This window comes from Sinocyclocheilus anshuiensis, unplaced genomic scaffold (assembly GCF_001515605.1).
Source record: "Sinocyclocheilus anshuiensis isolate Anshui unplaced genomic scaffold, SAMN03320099.WGS_v1.1 scaffold560, whole genome shotgun sequence".
Taxonomy (NCBI): Eukaryota; Metazoa; Chordata; class Actinopteri; order Cypriniformes; family Cyprinidae; genus Sinocyclocheilus; species Sinocyclocheilus anshuiensis.
Window position 1 is genome coordinate 932246 of NW_015554116.1, and position 15494 is coordinate 947739.

Here is a 15494-nt window from a genome sequence, read left to right on the forward strand (position 1 = left end):
GTTATTGTTACTTGTTTAGGTAACATGTTACATGTAACGAGTGTTACATTATCAGGTTACTTTTTGGAGGTTAAATAACAACAATTTTTATTTATTCAATTTACTTACAAGAATGTTTACTTACAATATTTAATTTTTTATATATTATAAAACATTTTTTGTTATTGTTGAGGTAACGTGCTACATGTAATGCGTGTTACGTTATCAAGTTACTTTTTGGAAGTAAAATAACTAAATAAAATCACTTCATTTAATTACAAAAAGTTCTACTTAGAAAAAGTTAAACTTACAAAAGTTAATTTATCATATTTTATTAACAAATTGTTAATGTTTAGGTAACGTTACATTATCAGGTTACTTTTTTGGGGAAAATATAACAAAATAAAACTTTTTATTTATTCAATTTACTTGCAAGAATGCATACTTACAATAGTTATTTTAGATATTATAAAATAATTTTTTGTTATTGTTGAGGTAATGTGTTACATGTAATGCATATTACGTTATCTTGTTACTTTTTCTTAGTAAAATAAAATAAAATTACTTTTGATTTCACAAAAAGATAAAAAAAAAAGTTTATATTTTTCATAAGAAAAAATATGAAGCTGAAAGAAAATACAAAATATTAATGATTTTTTTCACAGCAGATTCACAACAGTCCATTAATTTAATAAATGTAAACTATGTGGAGTTTTTTCCATTATTCAACATTTTTAAGAATCAGATTATGGGGTGAGCTGCAAAAGTTTTCCTACTTTCAAAGGGGGCATCACCAAAAACAAATCTGAGAACTACTTGTTTAATTAAGAATTCATAGTGTAATATCTTTTTCAAATAAGTATGTTTTTTCTATTCATGTAATTTATTTACTGGCAAATACAACATCCTGGTGTTTTCCAGGAAACTTCAGTATAACGCTCCTCCAGCTGAACCTCCTGTCCTGTTCCGAGTGATGGAGTTGCCACAGACGCACCACTTATGTAAAGTCCAGTCACTCAATAAAGCCGACACTAACTCCGAAGTCACAGTATACTATCAGGTAATGGTCAGTTAGCAGTCCAAATGTCTCCTGTGCTGTATTCCAGATCTTCTCAAACTGTTTAATAGCTCTGTGTGAAAAACAAAAACCTAAATTTTGCACTTAAAGTGGTTTTTGTTTCCAGACAGGGCTGAAGAACTTGCGGGAACATACACTGATGGAGCTGCTCGTGGTGAGTTTCATTGTTGAAAGTATCTGTATTGTCCTTCTTTCTTAAAGGGTTAGTTTACCCAAAAATGAAAATTAGCCCATGTTTTACTCACCCTCAAGGCATCCTAGGTGTATATGACTTTCTTCTTTCAGACGAATACAGTCGGAGTTATATTAAAGGGGTGGTTGACAGGTTTTTTTCTAGGCTTGATTGCGTTTATGGGGTGCAGTCTAACATGTGTTAATCCTTCGTTTAAAAAAAAAAAAAAACGCAATATTTGTCACAATTTACCTTTATTCCACATCGCTCTGTCCCTTCTCTGAGAAACACGCTAATCATTTCCTTCTTTTATGAAGCCCCTCCCCCAGAAATAGGCGATGGGTCTGATTGGTTAGCTAGCCCAGTGTGTTGTGATTGGCTAAACCACTTCTAGTATGCGTCTAATCGTTCCGCCCCTCACCTCAGCGGCATGTGCTCCGGTTGTATTGTAAACAACGGCATAGTTAATATCCCTTATCAGTTTGAGCCCTATTGAGATGCAGAGGATATTATTGAAGAGGATTGTGCAGAACCTGTGCAAGCACGGCTTTTAATGGTAGGCCTATGTTTTTTGTTTGTTGTTGTCTCATACTTTTAGATACGCTGTTATTTGTAAATGCTACTGCTTATGTTAGCTTTTAATATACGGTTTTATCCTGATTAAAGCTTTAATACAGTACGGCAACTGCACGTGTGTCCATATTTAATGCTTCTCTTAACTATGTGAAATATATCTGTCTGTCTATACACATAAAGTGAATAATTGGAACACAGTTTATTGGAGCCGAGCTGAATGAGAGAGAGAGAGAGATGCAGAGCAGGGCGATGCGAGGAACAAGATTAAGAACCGCTGCTTTTGAACATTGATTTTGAAACTTGTGAATCCATTAGAATCGTTAGAAGACAGAATTGCGATTCATATATGAATAGATTTTTTCGTGCACCCCTAGTTTTCTCTTCCTCTTCTCTAAAGCAGCGCAGCACAGCATGGCCTCGCCCCCTTTGCTGCATGTTCCCGAGGGCGGGGTTTATCTGGGTTTGTGATGTCACGAACCCAGGAAGTAACTCGTTGTAGTCCCTACCAGCCATTTTTGTAGGCATTAAACTGGCATAATTTTAAAAGACGATATCTCCGTTTGCATTGAACTTTCAGCGTCTTAACTTTGCAGTTATTGTTTATGCCCAAACAGCAACATTACACTCTAACTAACGTTAAAAAAATGAAATCGCAATCAACCACCCCTTTAAAAATTGTCCTGGCTCTTCCAAGCGTTAGAATGGCAGCAGGCGGGTGTTTTTGTTCAACAGTCCAAAAGTAGTCAAATAAAGCAGATTCCAGCGGATTACGTAAGACGTATGCGTTGCACACACGCCGGTGATTCGTGACGAACACAGAAGCGTGACGAAAAGAGAACACAACACAATGCTGGTCACGAATTAGAAGCACAAAACGAGGATTTGTAAAGGAAAATGTTGGAGGATTTCGATGTAAGCCAAGAGGCTTCCTTTGATCCTGTAAACAAACGTTGGTTTTCGCGAGACTCACATGCGCATGCACTGCGCCTACGTCATCGGAACGGCAATCTCTCGTGAACGCGCGTACGACAGTAAGCGGAAGTTACACAAAACTGTTTATATCGTTTTAAATCTGGATATTTTTCTTACAAAAACGCATTGATTCGCTACAGGAGGCCTTTATTCACCCCCCAGAGCCGTGTGAGGCGCGTTTTATCATGGATGCACGCGCTTTATTTGACTACTTTTGGACTGTTGAACAAAAACACCATTCTAACGCTTGGAAGAGCCAGGACAATTTTTTATATAACTCTGATTGTATTCGTCTGAAAGAGGAAAGTCATATACACCTAGGATGCCTTGAGGGTGAGTAAAACATGGACTAATTTTCATTTTTGGGTGAACTAACCCTTTCAAATCTTGTTTTTTGTGTTCATCAGATGCACATGGAAGAACCCTGCTTTGATTTCCTGAGGACAAAGGAAACTTTAGGGTCAGTTATGAAGCGTCGTCTTTCAGATTGTCTTTCTATGTCTAAATATTTCTGCTACAACACAGATCTTGTTGACTCTTTCTTCAGGTATCAAGTGTACCCATCCTGCAGAAACACCTCCGGTGTCCTTGGCTTCTCAGTTACTGTTGAGACTCAGGCCACCAAGTTCAGGCAAGATTTATGGTCAAAACTAGACGTTTATCTAGTCTGTTTTCTTTGTAAATATCAATAACGTTTTCTTTTTGCGATTTACTCTCATAGCACTGACTTTGTGGAAGGAAAAATCGAAGCTTTTCTAGTCAGCTTTGGGGAGAAGATGGTTAACTTGTCAGATGAGGCTTTTCAAACTCAAGTGACAGCGCTGATCAAGTTGAAGGAGTGTGAAGACACGCAGCTCGGGGAAGAAGTGGACAGGAACTGGTTTGAAGTGGTCACGCAGCAGTATGTCTTTGACAGGCTCAATAAAGAAGTGAGAAATCAGTCCATATATTCCACTTCTTTATTATTACTCATGCTTTATTTATTAACACTTTTAAATGTAGTCTAGCAAGTATCAAAATGTATATACATTTTTCATACTGTACATTATACTGTCATGCCTTAAATGACTGATTTTAGTTTTTTGTTTTATTTTTACTTTATATGGACAAAAAGTATAAAATTGTAATTTATAAGTTTTATTTATTCCACATCACCAACTTTTTTTGTTAGAATTAATACTGATTTACTTATTATTTGTGCCACCAACCATTTTTTGTTAGTCTTAATATTTATTTATTTATGCCACATTATTACCAACCATTTTTGTAAGAATTTGTTTGTTTGTTTGTTTATGCTATATACCCAACCTTTTTTGTTAGGCTTAATTTTTATATGTATTTATGGCACAACACCAACCTTTTTGTTTGATAGATTTAGTTTTTATGTTATTTCTATATTTATGCCACATCACCAGCATTTTTTTATTGTTATGTATGTATATATTCATTTATTTACATATTTATGCCATGTACCCAACCTTATTTATTAGTGTTAATATTTTATTTTATTTTATATATTTATGCCACATTGGTCATTTTTGTTAGAATTAATATATATTTTATTTTATTTCAATATATATGCCACATTACCAATGTTTGTGTTTTAGCATTTAGTTAATTAATTAGTTAGTTAGTTATGCCATGTACCCAACCTTATTTATTAGTGTTAATATTTTATTTTATATATTTATGCCACTTTACTCATTTTTTGTTAGAATTAATATATATTTTATTTTATTTCTATATGTATGCCACATTACCAATGTTTTTGTTTTAGCATTTAATTAATTAATTTGTTAGTTACTTAGTTATGCCATGTACCCAGTCTTATTTATTAGTTAATATTTAATTTTTATTTATTTATTGCAGTATATTTATGCAACATTACAAACATTTTTGTTAGACTTAATATTTATTTTATTTAATTTTTATATTATGCCACATCACCATTCATTCATTCATGTGTTAGTTAATTTATGTATTTATTAATATATTCAAGTATTTATTTATGCCACTTCACCAACCTTTTTCTTCACATATGTTTATCTATCTATTCCTTCCTTCCGTCCTTTCTTAATTTTTGTAGTATATAAAATAGCTAATATTTGTATTATTTTTTTTTTTTAATTTATTTAAACAAATTAATATAGAATTGTAATGCTGGCCATTTATTGTTAGTCATCTATAACATTATCTATATCGGCCAGAATTGTAACATCGGTGCATTTCTATTCTTATACTTTATTCTGCATTATTTTATATTTTTTTAATGTGTTTTATGTGTTGCTTTACCCAACAGATTGAAGTCCTGAAGAATGTCACCAAAGATGAACTGGTATCTTTTTTCATGGAGCACAGACACGCCAGCAGTAGAAAACTAAGTATACATGTATGTTACTTATTTGCTGAATCTATTCTCTTTTTAAAGCATCATTGAGAGGCCAGAAAATGGTCATTACAAACTAAATAATCTATTTAACTAAACTGTTAATCATGTTAGCATCTACCAAATCACTCTACTGTATGATCCGAACAGGTGGTTGGATTCGGAGAGAAAGAGAAGGAAACCCATGGAGATGATCAGTCCAGTTCATCCCCAGAGTCTCAGGATACCGGAAGGAAGACTTCCTCATACGGAGACGTGTCCGAGCTCATCTTCCTGCCTGCCTCGCCTGTCCTCGCCAAAGCCAGCAGGATAACAGACATCCGCGCGTTCACGTCTTCCCTCAACCTGCACCCCTACCACAAGATCCTCCAGTGAGACTGAAGAGCACTGAAGAGCCAGCTACCTCCAGATGAAGCTCTGCAAAAACACTGTCATCTGTCTCTGACGTTTGTAATCACACAAAAATACAAGTGGATATTGTATTCAGTCAAGTGACACATAGGAGCTGTTGTTTAAGTAATCCATGTCCAGTCTTCCATGTATTCCAAGATTTTCATGTAGAGGACAAAAATCTAAATAACATATACATGTATTAGATTATCAGGGATAATGTGCATATCATTAAAATATATACATTGAATAAATCAGATATACAGTATATATGAAAATAAGCGGTTGCTGGAAATCATTTTTTTAAGGTAAGAATGTGTTTTATCTTGAATTCTCATTGTGAATACAAATTTGGAGATGTGGGCACAAAGCCTTGTACCTTAGATTTGGATGATATAGTATTTAGTATGTTTTATTCAAATGTCTAATCATTAAATGTTCATTTTAATAATAAATACAAATATGCTTTCTAATTACGTTTTGTAAAGAAAGAAAGAAAACTTTGTATTATTTATATAGTATTTATTACTATTTTATTATTACATAATGTTATATATAATATTAGTGTAGCTTTTATTTTTATATTTTCAATTTTCATATTAACTTAAGTTTTTTAAGTCTTAAGTAATTTTGCTATGTGCTGTTGTCATTTTTATTCGTTTTTGGGGTTTTCTATTTTTATATAGCTTTATTTTTATTTCAGTTTTAGCTTTAGTAATTTTAGTATACTCCCAACTTATTTGTGTTTTATTTTTGATTTATTTGAACAAAATAATTTTAACTTTTAATATCGGCCAGTTGCTTATCAGATAACTAGCCCGAATTTATATAGGCCTACTTTATTATTATTCATATTATTCATATTATTATTATCTGATATTAGTGTAGCTTTTATTTTTATAATTTCAGTTTTCGTATTAATTAAAGTTAGATTTTTTTTTTTGCCCTAGTTGCCAGGGCAAACGTTTCAGTTTTTCATTGTTTTATTTTATTTCAGCTTTTTTTTAATTACCGAAGATGATGATAATCATTTTAGTTTTAGTAACAATAACAAGCAACCAGAAACTTTTTTCCCCCTCTCCAAGCTGTACACCTTAAACTCTCTTGTTTGGCTGCCATAGCATCATTTAACCGCTAAATTATTAATAAGACAACTTATGAATATTTAAAAAGGATTCGTTTTACTACGGGAAACCACGTATGCTAGCGATAAAAGAAATCCCATTATTAAAGTAATGTGTTCATGTTAGTCAGAGGAGTCTCTGTAACTGTGTAACAGTGTGATTCTGTAACTGTGGTGGAGAGTTACGTAGAGACGCGACGCGTCCATGGCAACGAACGTTTATTAGCTGCTGTTTTGGAGTAGCAGCTCGCGCGCAGACAGTAGCCAAACTTTATTCGTTGTCTGGAGCGCTATAGCATGGAGAACGGCAGAAAGTTGAATGTTTTAGCGCCTTTGCGTCTTTTCCGCGGTTATTCACACGTAAACAGTGTCCAGCAGCGAGTTTAGACGGTGTGAGGGTATGTCGGTGTCCGTCAGTTCTCCTCCGGAGGGAGCGACACCCGAGAGCCGCAGGACGAGGAGATCCAGCGCTGCTGTCACTAACCGTGAGTCAACTCCATCATCTGCCAACAACAACACTCAATGTTTTCTTTGTTAATCTCAAGTTGTTAAAGCTACATCATCAACTTTCTTCTGCAACTTTATTGCTAATATTTATTTATTCCATTTATTTTCTTTGTTAATCTGAAGTTTTTAAAGCTACATCACCAACTTTATTGTTAATATTTATTTATTTGTTCCATTTCAACATCTAGTATTCTTTGTTATTAGTAATGTTTAGCACCTTTTCTATTATTAATAGCCTACTGATTCAACTTTACGTTATTCGTAACATCACAAACTTTTTCTATTTTATTGTTTCATGCTAAAAAATCACCACCTTTGTTTTTTTCCTTTCTTTCTTTCATATCGCCAACTTTAATCTTTGTTATTCTTTATAGCCCATTTATTTATTCACAATCACCGAGTTTGTTTTTTTATTCTTAACATTTATTTATATATGCCGCATCACAAAGCCTTTCTTCTATTATTTGTTTATTTATGCCTAATCACCAACTTTGTTCTTAATTCATCTTAATATTTTGTTTTATTATTCCACATCACTTACTACATTATTTTATTTAATTAATTCATTCATTGAATACCTCTGAAAATTTGTTAAATATTTATTTATGCCACTTCACAAACTTTTCCGTTTTTATTTTTATATTAATTTATTAATTTATTTATTACCATCTTTTTTACACACACACACACATATTTTAGTTTGTATTATATCTTAAATATACAAAATATATTTAATATTTTTGTGTCTATTTAATGTGTCTTATCTATGTATTTATGTGATTCATCTGTCTAGTGGTGGCAGAGCTTCCTCAGGTGAGAGAGAGGACACCTGTAAAAGACCGAAGCAGCCTGCAAGTGCATGATGATTTAATTCCAGACGAGCTCCTTGCAACTTTAAGATCCACCACCTGTCCTCAAGACAGACTCGGACCCCTCAGATTAACCAAAACTCCTAAAGACTTCAAGGTCTGTGCCACCTTTTCTTTTTCAAATTGTTTCTAGTAACTAAATCATCTCTTTTTACCTCTTCTCCCAGATTTGTTTAATACATCGCACTGATGCAGTGTGGCACCATCCAGCTAGACGCAAGAAATACCAATACTTTCTCAACCAGCCGACCTCTCTGACTGGAGCTGGAAGGTTGGAATTAATCATTATACATTTATATACAAGACACTGAGACATTTTCTAGCTCACTGTGTTTGTTTGAATCTGAACAGAGACATATCCTTCCTCTGTGATGCTCGATTGCCTCTCCCACCAATGGCTGAACGAAGCCCCGCTCAGGGAGATCAAAATGCAAGTGATAGGAGAATAACCTGAATTTGGTGCTAAGTTCTTTGTATCTTTCTGTATGTTGAAACTTTGTGTTGTTGTTTTTTGGGTTGAAGGACGTGAGTTCACTGGAAACATTAATCCCGGAAGAATATCACATCATAAAAAACAAAGGCCTTAAGGGACTGCAGTGCTATGATGAGTAAGTCAGTCTGCTTGGTCAGTAAGAACATCTGTCTTGTTGTTCTACAGCTAAACAAGTACGTTGCTTTATTTGTTTTCATTTCTTTTATAGCAAATTCACAGTTCTCCTAGAAGATGACAAACAGAAGCTAAGAGTCTTTCCATCAATGTGAGTTGTAGTCTACTATATATAATCTATCTATCTATCTATCTATCTATCTGTCTATCTGTCTGTCTGTCTATATCTATCTGTCTATCTGTCTGTCTATCTATCTGTCTGTATATCTGTCTGTCTGTCTATCTATCTATCTATCTATTAGTTCGTTGTTAAAAAAAATATTATTAATAATATTAATATGATAAATATTTATATTTTGAAACAACCACAAAGAAGCCAAATATTTATTCATTTATTCATATTCATCCACTAGGAAGCCATATGTATGTCTAATTTATTTATTAAAATTATTATTAATAATATTAATATTATAAATATTTGTAGTTTCTAAACAACCACTTTCTTTCTTTTTGTCTTTCTTTCTAATTTCTTTAAAATGATTCATATTAATAGTAATATTTATAATATTGTCTAAACAACCTTTAGGAAACCAAGCGGCCGTCTTGAGGTGGTACAGTTAATGAAAGTGATGGACAAAATGTTGGAAAAAGCAGGTGTCAATCAAGAGTTTCAAGAGCTAACCGAACTCTCACAGGTTAGTTAAAAAAAACACAATCAGTCAATCAATCAATAAATAAAGTATCATTCAGATTTTCATAGGTTGGTATATTTACAATAATCATTTTCACAATTATGACTAAATATAATGCTTTAAAATGATCATTTACAAAACTAAAATAAACTGTACAGTCACCAAAATGCCACTATCAAACTCTTGCAGGTTAGTTTTTAAGGGTTTTTGAGTGTAAAAAAAATAAAAATAAATACCGTAATTAAATATTAGGTATCACTTAGATTTATGTAGGTTGGTATGTTAACAATAATGATTTATACAGTTATGACTAAATATAATGATTTACAATGATACAAAAGTGTATCTTTATAGAACATTTATCATGTTTCAGATTGAAAATTTACTGGAGCTGGTTCAAATCGAGCAGAACATCTACAACATAGTATTCCACGAGCTAATCCGCCAGGTCAGCGTCGAATGTGCCGAGAGAGGACAACTCCTCGCCAAGATCAGGTCTGCATCACAGTTTTACCTCTGTGTTTTCATTAGAGAGTGATCTCACTTCCTCTTCCACTTGTCCAGGGAGAGGTACGTGGCTCTACTTGACCGTATCCCACGGCAGGTGAAGGGTCTGCACACAGAAACCTTAGCGCAGAAGGCTCTAGACCGTCGGCTCACTGAAGAGATCATTCACTTCAAAACCTCCATTGCAAAGTTTAATTTGTAAGCTGGATACAACTTCTAAATGGTCAACTGAGTGTGATTTCTGTTCGTTTTAACCTTGTGTATATTTGACCTGTAAAAGGGAACTGAGTGCTATGAAAGAACATGATGAGAATGTGTCCAAAGAGGCAGAGGAAGTCAAAGAGGAGCTCGCTAAAGCCCTGGAGGAGTCGCAACGCAATGCAAAGTGTGTGTAATAATACTTAAACATAGGGCCAGATTTACTAAACAGGGCAAATTAGAGCGAGAGCGCAATTCCGATGGGCATGGACATTTCTGCGGGTGATTTACTGATAACGCTCAAATTAAAGAACACAGACGCAACATCTCATTTACATATATTTAAATATATTTATTTATAAATATACACATTTACATTTACGTAGTCGGAAATAAGCAAAGCTGATGCTCATCAGGTACGGGTGATCTACTTATAAAACAGATGCAAAATAGTTTAAGACATGCTTTTTTGGGGCGTTAAATAATGGCGCAAATACCAGTAATTTGACGAGTGCAAACGCGTAAATCGCGTTTCGTGATTAATTTTAATACTCTCCTCCCATAAATTTTGTGTCTGAAAGGGAAACTCCTACAAATGAATATTCAATAAGTTCAAGCGCCAATATAACTGTCCACGCCTTTTCAGCACTAATTCTTCACTGCACGTCTTTAGTAAGTCCTGACAGTACTAAAGACGGTTTGCACTGGCACAAGCTGTTAGTAAATCTGGCCCCTAGTGTTTAATACAGACTCACACTGATTCAATGTAACTTTATATCAGTCTGGTTGAAATAAAAGTGACTTTTCTGCAGTATTGTAGCAGAGTACCATGAGCTTTATGAGCTGCAGCGAAGGAGACTTGAAGGACAGATGTCTCAGCTATATGAAGAAAGGGACCTCTGGAGAAAAGCCACCTATAGTCTTGCAGTCAAGGTGACTTTGTGGCATTCTGCTTGACAATTCACTTTTGACTTTTATTTTGAAAGAATTTATAATATTTGAGTCTAAATATCTCACATATTTCTTTCAGATAATAAAGATAAATAAACTTCATTTGGTCAGATGGCTACATATTAGTGAGCACACCTGGGCCAAGACTGCAGATCATTTCACTGTTTTCCTAACAGCAAAGGTACTTAAAATACCTAATATCTCATCCTGTCGAGACTTTGACATAGAGTAATGTTATATCCATGTTATTTTTATTCACAGGACTTTGAGGATGTTTCTGACATCATGGAATTGACTGACCAGTGGAAAGATAAACTGACCAACTTCATGGAGAACCTCAGAGAGGCTGAAAGCAAACAGCGCGAGACTATCGAATCTGTCCGTGCTAACGTTGTCAAGTGGCACAAGTTTTATGAAGACAAATCAAGGTCAGTAAAGGAAATACTTTTTTCTTTGCATTTTTGTTATTTCTTTATTAACTTTGCTCTGATATGGTTCATAAGGCACCCTAATATGAACGTTGACAAGTCTCAAGATGAGCTGTCCCAAGACCTGAAGCAATGGTCAAAGGTTAGCAATCATTTTTTTTATTTCTTATTCAATTATCTTTCTACTTTCCACTTTAAATGTAAAAATTATTGCTATCTCTGTCCACCGACAGGTGTTGACACAGCAGTGTGAGCGATATGGAGGAGAGGACCTAGTGTCTGGTCAGGAAACACTGGAAATGCTAACAAACCTACAAGAGTCCTGGATTGAGGTTTGTCTCCAGCTCTTTAGGAGACACCCTGGTTCAGATGGAGGGCCACCTAAAGGCCAGGAGGCCATGAGGGAGCTGGCAAAGGTCATTACAGAGCTCCAGAACCAACTAAGAATCCGTATTAGTGGAGAAAGTGGTGAGAACCAAACTCTTTAGTTCCTCACATAGTCTTGTTTGGTTTCTCCAATAGATATTGACGTCTGCTCTTGGTTGTTTTTTGCAGGGATCCATGCGACACTAATGTTGCTTATTGAAAATATGGAGTTCTGGTCAAGAAGATTAAAGTCCTTGAGTGGACTTCCAGAGGAGCAGTCTTTGGGTGATTGCCTCAAGTTGGAGGAAACTCTTGGCAACTTGATGAATCTGTCTAAGGAGACTCTCCAACTAGTGAACAGCACACAGTCAGAACGGGACAGGGCTAAAAAGAAACCCCACACCAAGTAAGACAGATGCAAGGATCAAACATTATAGCTATCTTGCAAAACCTAGTGAGACACCTTGTCTACTGCTAACATTGATGGCTGACTTTTAAGGTAGTATCCTAAACAAAATGGACCCTCAGAAAAATGGGCAGAAACTTGCTACAAAAGACACAAAACAAATAGGACTTGATTCATGTTTTTGGTTAAACCATGTCCAATTTCCCTGTTTGTATTTGTGACAGGATTGAAATGGATGATGTCTTAAAGGCAATGAAGGAATTCCGGTTCTCTCAAGAAAACTTTTTCAACTGTGAAAATATGAGGCTTCATGAGGAGGTACACCCCAGGACTGCATAACATTTCTTGCATTCCCTAAGTCAGTGATGTCCATTCCTGTTCCTGGAGGTCACCCTTCTACAGAGTTTAGATCCAACAGACCTGGAGTAGACAAGACAAGATTATCATCTCTCATGGCTTAGGGCAGGACAGCTGCGTTTACCAAATGCATTGTAAGTCTAAGTATATTGTAGAAACCATTAGTACCAGTGGTCTCTATGATCTACTTATGCTTACGATTCGTTTCGGAAATGCAGACCAGGACATTTTGACATTTTCGGATTACCTGGTTCAGGGATGTTTAACCACGATTCGACTTAAACTCTGCAGGAAGGTGGATTTCCTGGACCAGGACTGGATGCCCAAGGTCCAAGCCATGAATGATGATCTCATTATGTGTTATCAGGTAACTTCTCTTCACACCAAGTTGATTCGGTGGATGGTGGACCTTCTGCTACTGATGGTGCCAGTCCAAGAACCGAATCTTCCAACTCCTGAATTGAACGCCACTGTGGACGTGTCTGTTGAGAAGCTGGAGGAGGATGCCAGGAACCTCTCTGGGAAACTTGACTACTTCTCCAAGTACATCACAAGGTGATCTCATTAAACTCAATGCATCAAGAGGATATACCTGAGCTGCTTATAGTTAGGAATAAATTCTTTACACAAATTGTTCTGCAGCTCTTGTCAGGCTATTGTGGAGGAGGCAATCCGGAAGAGCTCAACTCAGGATGACACAGAGAATGAGCTCTACCAACTTGCTAAACTTCAGGTGCTTTACAATCCCTCTGATCTTCTCAACCAAGGTTTACTCTTTTAAATTCACTTCTCGCCTATAATGCCATGGATTGTGTTTGTTCAGAAAAAGTGTGGCGAGTGGGTGGAGGCCTGTCGAATACTACTGGCAGATGTGAAGGGAAGCCCTGTGGACCTGCAGCTGTCTGAAAAAACTTCGCCACAGCCTGTGAGCGACATCAGCATAGGCTCTCTGGTAGAATACAGCTATGCTAGTACAGAATGTGAGTAACTTTCTTGTATATCTTCTTAGCTCGAGCAACAACCAGAGGAACCTACCAAAGAAGATGAAGAGGAACCCTTGACCATAAAAGACACCACTGGGCCTTATTCTTTCCAAAGTGCTGATGAATATGTAACTAACACTTTTTTTTCCATATAAGCTATTAGCTTGCTAGCCATATAGCTAGTTTGGTTACATAGATTAACACCAAATAAATAAACCAAATCTTCCTCAAGGGGGAAGAAAAGGCCAGCAGACATGACAAAGATGGCTCAGTCATGAAGCTAATTGGTTATGATGGCAATATCACTGAGAAGAACTTAGGAGTGGACACCGTCCAACTTACAGGGGTGAGTTGGCCGAAACCATCTCCATCAGCTTCCCATCTACAGAGTGTAAAGCATAAACCTTTTCTTATTATTTTCCAGACTGAAGAACTTGTGGTATCCCCTCACACTGAAAATGCCAAGGAAGCCTTCAATGCATTAGAAACAGTGAGAACTCTTCAGCAAGAGCTTCTGTAAGTACTTCTGTAAGTTTACTCACCCACATGTCATCCAAGATGTTCATGTCTTTCTTTCTTCAGTTGAAAAGAAAAATTAAGGTTTTTGAGGAAAACATTCCACGATTTTTCTCCATATAGTGGACTTCACCAGGGACCAACAGGTTGAAGGTCTTGAAAGGGCTTTACACAATCCCAGCCGAGGAATAAGGGTCTCATCTAGCGAATGAGACCCTTTTAGAAAATGACCAATCATTTCGCTAGACCTTTATTCTTCGGCTGGGATCGTGAGTAGAGCCCTTTGAAGCTGCAATGAAACTGCAATTTGGACCTTGAACCTGTTGGTCCCTGTTGAAGTCCACTATACGGAGAAAAATCCTGGAATGTTTTCCTCAAAAATCTTAATTTCTTTTCGAATGAAGAAAGAAAGCCATGAACATCTTGGATGACATGGGGGTGAGTAAATTATCAGGATTTTTTTTATTCTGGAAGTAAACTAATCCTTTAATCAGATCTGTAGTGGTCTCTATATAAGCTGTATTGTCCAGGGATGTAGAGACGCGAGCTATCAGCGCAGAGGTACGAGCGCTAAAGGCAGAGGAAGACCTACAGGTAGCTCTGGACAAGATACAAGATCTGGAGAGGCAGCTACAGGCTCGGCCCAGTGTGGAGACCAAGTGTAAGTGTGTCAGAGGCTAACATTACACTTCAGATACAGAATAAGATTAAAGGTGTGGTCACATTAGCCACATTTTTTTTTTCAAAATTTTGCAGGCAGTAAGGTCTATTGTCTGTTGTGTATTGTCAGTAGTGAATGACAATACTTGTATGAAGTAGTGAATGACTTGTATGAAGCACCACTCATACAAGTCACTTTCAAACCCAGCAGCTTTTTGTTGGTCAACTTGGCAAATTCAACTTGAACCTGTTGTGAAATTTTTTTATTATGTAAATACAGTATGAACTGACCTGTTTCTAATCTCTGATTATATTTACTTTTTACAGCGAGCAAGAAGAACATTGCACCTGCACACAAGGCCCCCAGCACCCCTTCTGAAGCTAAAACGAGAAGTCAGAAACCTGAAGCCAGCCCAAAACTGTCCAGAGGCACCAAAAAACACTAAATGGGAATAAACACCATACTGGAGCTCATGTGGGGCAAAATAATAAAGTATAGACACATCTGTATTTGAAGTGTACTTGCATTGCACATACCATAAAATGAATACTGCAGAGTAGCCAAACAGAGAGAAGTAGCTCCGGCTACAATGTTCTTCCGCAAGATGCATGCAGTTCTGTTTATTCACCGCTAGAGCGCCAAAAGTTACGGACTGCAGCTTTAACAGTGTAAATTATTAGTGTTTTTAAAGATGAAGTTAAAGTGAGAGTTAGATGGTGCAAAGGTAAATATTGTATCGTAAACTGTCTATGTAAAATTAGTCATATGAA

At 36.0% G+C, this 15494-nt stretch overlaps 2 protein-coding genes across 3 annotated transcripts in view; both read left to right on the plus strand.

Moving 5' to 3' along the window:
* The window catches only part of nrd1b (nardilysin b (N-arginine dibasic convertase)), a 15477-nt gene extending 9542 nt beyond the window's left edge, over positions 1-5935 (plus strand). Inside the window, exons 25-31 of one of the 2 annotated variants that reach the window (XM_016462255.1) lie at positions 901-1039; positions 1164-1211; positions 3185-3237; positions 3325-3408; positions 3499-3706; positions 5077-5166; positions 5314-5934. In XM_016462255.1, coding sequence (XP_016317741.1) covers positions 901-1039; positions 1164-1211; positions 3185-3237; positions 3325-3408; positions 3499-3706; positions 5077-5166; positions 5314-5538 — 847 coding nt within the window. In that variant the 3' untranslated portion in view covers positions 5539-5934. Of the gene's footprint in view, positions 1-900; positions 1040-1163; positions 1212-3184; positions 3238-3324; positions 3409-3498; positions 3707-5076; positions 5167-5313 lie in introns of both variants that reach the window. The other variant, XM_016462256.1, reaches the window with a different exon arrangement.
* Positions 5936-7076: 1141 nt separating this feature from the next.
* Positions 7077-15221, plus strand: axdnd1 (axonemal dynein light chain domain containing 1). The gene is made up of 25 exons (XM_016462188.1): positions 7077-7161; positions 7977-8149; positions 8220-8323; positions 8404-8482; positions 8575-8660; positions 8754-8810; positions 9246-9354; positions 9725-9846; positions 9916-10056; positions 10139-10243; positions 10869-10989; positions 11087-11188; positions 11269-11435; positions 11511-11577; positions 11669-11903; positions 11991-12207; positions 12432-12525; positions 12932-13119; positions 13207-13297; positions 13388-13489; positions 13574-13675; positions 13780-13893; positions 13972-14063; positions 14594-14724; positions 15051-15221. The coding sequence occupies exons 1-25, from the start codon at positions 7077-7079 to the stop codon at positions 15167-15169; spliced, it is 3003 nt and encodes a 1000-aa protein (XP_016317674.1). The 3' UTR covers positions 15170-15221.
* Positions 15222-15494: the final 273 nt, after the last annotated feature.